Source organism: Scomber scombrus, chromosome 12 (genome assembly GCF_963691925.1).
Source record: "Scomber scombrus chromosome 12, fScoSco1.1, whole genome shotgun sequence".
Lineage (NCBI taxonomy): Eukaryota > Metazoa > Chordata > Actinopteri > Scombriformes > Scombridae > Scomber > Scomber scombrus.
The window spans coordinates 30,828,392-30,833,391 of NC_084981.1; the positions used below are offsets into that span (position 1 = coordinate 30,828,392).

Below are 5,000 nucleotides of genomic sequence, written 5' to 3' on the forward strand. Positions count from 1 at the left end.
TGATTGATTGACTGACTGACTGATTGATTGACTGACTGACTGACTGACTGATTGATTGATTGATTGATTGACTGACTGACTGATTGATTGACTGACTGACTGACTGACTGACTGATTGATTGATTGATTGATTGACTGACTGATTATGTGAACTGTTCCTTTAATGAACAGAAGCTTCAACACGACGAGGCAGAAAAGAAGAAATCTGTAAAACTAAATGAAATGTGAAGGACAACAAGTCAACACTAACCCGTAACCATGGTAACCACAGTAACCCCTGTAACCACGGCAACACAAGACATGAACATCAAAGCTGCAAACAGATGTGATCAATAAATCACTCAGAACAGTCTGTGGATTATAGAAATGTTCATTTAAATGTTAATAATATAAATGTTAATATAAATATTGATAAAGTGTTAATAATATAAATGTTAATATAAATATTGATAAAGTGTTAATAATATAAATGTTAATATGAATATCGCCATGTGACAGCAGCTGCTCTCAGGTGTGATGTGATTGGCCGGTTTCATATTAAAGACAGAACAGCTGATCCGCAGTAATCCGACAGTAATGAAGAGGATCAGGACTCATAACGAGAGGATCAACTGGGATCAACTGGGATCCGGTCCAGCTGAAACCATCACACCTGCTTTTATTCAGCTCAAAGTTTAAATTCTTCACTTTGAATCAAAACTGTTGATGAATATAAAACTAAATAAACTTGATTATTTATTAGTTTGTTTCTCTTAAAGAGACTAAAACTGTTTCAGAGGCTGAACTGATGCTGCAGAAAGATTTTTATTAATACAGTGTGTTTATTCCTGATGTGTGAGTGCTGCAGGTTCATGGTGTGTGAGTGCTGCAGGTTCATGGTGTGTGAGTGCTGCAGGTTCATGGTGTGTGAGGGCTGCAGGTTCCTGGTGATGTGAGTGCTGCAGGTTCATGGTGTGTGAGGGCTGCAGGTTCCTGGTGTGTGAGTGCTGCAGGTCCATGGTGTGTGAGGGCTGCAGGTCCATGGTGTGTGAGGGCTGCAGGTTCCTGGTGATGTGAGTGCTGCAGGTTCATGGTGTGTGAGTGCTGCAGGTTCATGGTGTGTGAGTGCTGCAGGTTCATGGTGTGTGAGTGCTGCAGGTTCATGGTGTGTGAGGGGCTGCAGGTTCCTGGTGATGTGAGTGCTGCAGGTTCATGGTGTGTGAGTGCTGCAGGTTCATGGTGTGTGAGTGCTGCAGGTTCATGTGTGTGAGTGCTGCAGGTTCATGGTGTGTGAGTGCTGCAGGTTCATGGTGTGTGAGTGCTGCAGGTTCATGGTGTGTGAGTGCTGCAGGTTCATGGTGTGTGAGTGCTGCAGGTTCATGGTGTGTGAGGGCTGCAGGTTCCTGGTGATGTGAGTGCTGCAGGTTCATGGTGTGTGAGTGCTGCAGGTTCATGGTGTGTGAGTGCTGCAGGTTCCTGGTGTGTGAGTGCTGCAGGTTCATGGTGTGTGAGTGCTGCAGGTTCATGGTGTGTGAGGGCTGCAGGTTCCTGGTGATGTGAGTGCTGCAGGTTCATGGTGTGTGAGTGCTGCAGGTTCCTGGTGTGTGAGTGCTGCAGGTTCATGGTGTGTGAGTGCTGCAGGTTCATGGTGTGTGAGTGCTGCAGGTTCATGGTGTGTGAGTGCTGCAGGTTCCTGGTGTGTGAGTGCTGCAGGTTCATGGTGTGTGAGTGCTGCAGGTTCCTGGTGATGTGAGTGCTGCAGGTTCATGGTGTGTGAGTGCTGCAGGTTCCTGGTGATGTGAAGCTGCAGCTGATCGACAACAGGACAGAATTTAAACTACGTTTATTCCAAAAGAAGAAACTGAAACAACGTCATTTCCTTTAAGAACATTTAGTAATCAGAGAAGTAAACACAGAAATGAAGAATCAAGTAGCATCACATAGAAATACTGCAGTAAAGTACCAGTACTGCAGTAAAGTACCAGTACTGCAGTAAAGTACCAGTACAGTTTGAGGTACTTGTACTACTGGTCATCTCACTTATAAACTCATTCATTTTGAACCGTCTAACTTGTGTTTCTGCTCTAAATGTTGTGGAATAAACATCTTGAATCAATAATGACAGTGATTGATTGACAGGTTTGTTCTCTGCAGTATTTAACAGTGAAGAAGAAGAAGAGTGAGATAACTGACATTCACACTTCAGCAGCACGACCGTCCTGATCAACACTTTAACTTCCTGTCTGTGACTCGCCGTTACCGTGGAAACCGTGGACAGGGTCCAGTTACAGCACAGAGTAAATGCTTAATGGACTGTAAAGCGCTTCTCTGGTCGTTATGACTCAAAGCTCTTTTACACTTCATCTCATTCACACACTGATGACAGGAACCTGCTCATCAGAGGGAAACTAACCATACATACACCGTTGGCATAGCAACGGGAGCAGTTTGGGGTTCAGTGTCTTGCCCAAGGACACATGGACATGCAGACTGGAGGAGCTGGGAATCTAACCAACCTCCTGATCCAGGGGGAGCTGTAACCACCAGGGGGAGCTGTAACCACCAGGGGGAGCTGTAACCACCAGGGGGAGCTGTAACCACCAGGGGGAGCTGTAACGGTCAGCTGATGAACTCGTGAGACAGGCTGCGGGCGGAGCGGGCGGAGAGGGCGGAGCGGGCGGAGCGGAGCTTCAGCTCGGTGTAGCACTGGATGAAGCTGTGGTAGATGAAGGTGATGGGCAGCGCCAGCAGCACGATGCCACTCACCACGCAGACTCCGCCCAGCACGCGGCCCGCCACCGTCACCGGGTACACGTCCCCGTAGCCCACCGTCGTCATGGAGATGATGACCCACCAGCAGGCGGCGGGGATGCTGGCGTAGTCCTGGTTGCTGGCCTCCAGGTCCAGGCTGTGCTCCAGCAGCTGGGCCAGTGCGCTGAAGATCGCCATGGCGACGAAGACGAAGACCAGCAGCATCACCATCTCGCGGTAGCAGCGGCGCAGCGTCAGGCCGAGCGTCTGCAGCCCCAGGAAGTGACGCGCCAGCTTGATCACCCAGAAGATCCTCATGATGCGCAGCACACGCAGCGTGACGCCGGCCCGCTGCAGCTGCGAGTTCTCCCCCGTCAGGATCGTCACGGTAACTGAGACGTAGTACGGTGTGATGGCCAGAAGGTCGATGATGTTCAGAGGACGACTGATGAACTCACATTTATCCCGAGACACGATGAAACGGACGAGACACTCAGCGGTGAACCAGCCAATACACACCGCCTCTATGACCCTGGACAACCAATCAGAGAGAGAGAGGACAGAGAGAAGACACAGAGAGACCAATCAGAGAGAGAGAGGACAGAGAGACCAATCAGAGAGAGAGAGGACAGAGAGACCAATCAGAGAGAGAGAGGACAGAGAGAAGACACAGAGAGACCAATCAGAGAGAGAGAGGACAGAGAGACCAATCAGAGAGAGAGAGGACAGAGAGACAAATCAGAGAGAGAGAGGACAGAGAGACCAATCAGAGAGAAGACACAGAGAGACCAATCAGAGAGAGAGAGGACAGAGAGACCAATCAGAGAGAGGACAGAGACAGACCAATCAGAGAGAGAGAGGACAGAGACAGACCAATCAGAGAGAGAGAGAGGACAGAGAGACCAATCAGAGAGAGAGAGGACAGAGAGACCAATCAGAGAGAGGACAGAGACAGACCAATCAGAGAGAGAGAGGACAGAGAGACCAATCAGAGAAACATTGGCAGGATGAGTTGTCCAATCATGTGCCATGAACAATCTGACGGTCCTACCTGTGCTGGTCCAGCGTCTCTGCAGTTGTCCAATCCGGTAAGGTGCTGGCACACAGCATCACCATGGAGACGAGGACGAACAGCACCGACACCGAGGCCAGGACCTGCGCCGCCACCGAGGAGGTGGGCTCCTCCAACGTCCTCCTCATCCTCTCCAGCCAGCGGCCCCGCGGCTCCTCCCGGGGGCCCAGCTCCTCCCTGGGGCCCAGCTCCTCCCCAGGGAGGAGGTGGATGAAGCAGTCGGAGGCGCGGTCTTGGAGGCGGCGCTGGCAGCAGGGCAGCAGGTGGCAGCTCTCCAGGCCCCAGTACAGCATCTCGTTGTAGAAGGACAGCTCACACATGTGCGGCAGCAGGCGCAGCGAGCCGCGCTGCAGGTACAGCACGATGAAGCCGAACGCCTCGGAGTGGCGGTCGAAGAAGAACTCGTTCCTGTCGCGGTCGTAGTCGTCGCAGAGCTCCAGCAGCTCGCTCTCCGTCACGCAGCGCTGCAGCCGGCTCAGCCTGCTCAGAGGGAGGCGCTGCAGCAGCTCTGCAGAGAACAGGAACCTGCGGCCGCCAACGTTCAGCGTGCACAGACCGCCGCCCACCTTCATCCTCCGCTGCTCAAAGGGTTAGGATCACTCAGCTGCTCCTCCTCATCCTCAGTCAGAGATCGATGAGCTGCTGCTGTTGTTTACTGATGAGTTGACTCACAGCTTTATATTTATATTTACAATATATTTATATTTATTATATTTACATTTACATTATATTTATATTTACATTTACATTATATTTATATTTATATAAAACACTGAATCCTGAGACAGTAACAGACTCTTAAAACTCACCAGATTCAAACAGCTGTTCAGCTCCAGATGATCTTCATCATTAAATCATCATCATCATCGATTGTTTCACTTCTGTTTGTTTCAGCAGCCGAACGACAAACTGTTGAGTCTGACACTGAAGAGCAGCAGCACTCCTCTGTCTACTCTTCCTCCTCCTCCTCTTCTTCAAACAGCAGTCTCTTTTTCCTTCTCCTGTTCTTCTTTTTCTACTCTTCCTCGTCTTCCTCGTCTTCCTCCTCTTCTTCTCCTCCTCCTCTTCAAACAGCAGTCAGTCTGAGCGGCTTTTACACAGAAACAGAATCTTTCATTCCCATAAAGCTGCTCAGTAACTGACACACTGATTTTTCTCCTTCATCTCCCCGTCAGTCTTCCTCCCCCTCCTCCTACTC

General features: G+C 50.0%; 1 protein-coding gene across 1 annotated transcript; it reads right to left on the minus strand.

The window, feature by feature from the left end:
• Positions 1 to 2,598: 2,598 nt before the first annotated feature.
• Positions 2,599 to 4,374, minus strand: LOC133991965 (potassium voltage-gated channel subfamily G member 3-like). The gene is given in 2 exon segments (XM_062430589.1): positions 2,599 to 3,295; positions 3,773 to 4,374. Coding segments are annotated over 2 exon segments (1,299 nt in total).
• Positions 4,375 to 5,000: the final 626 nt, after the last annotated feature.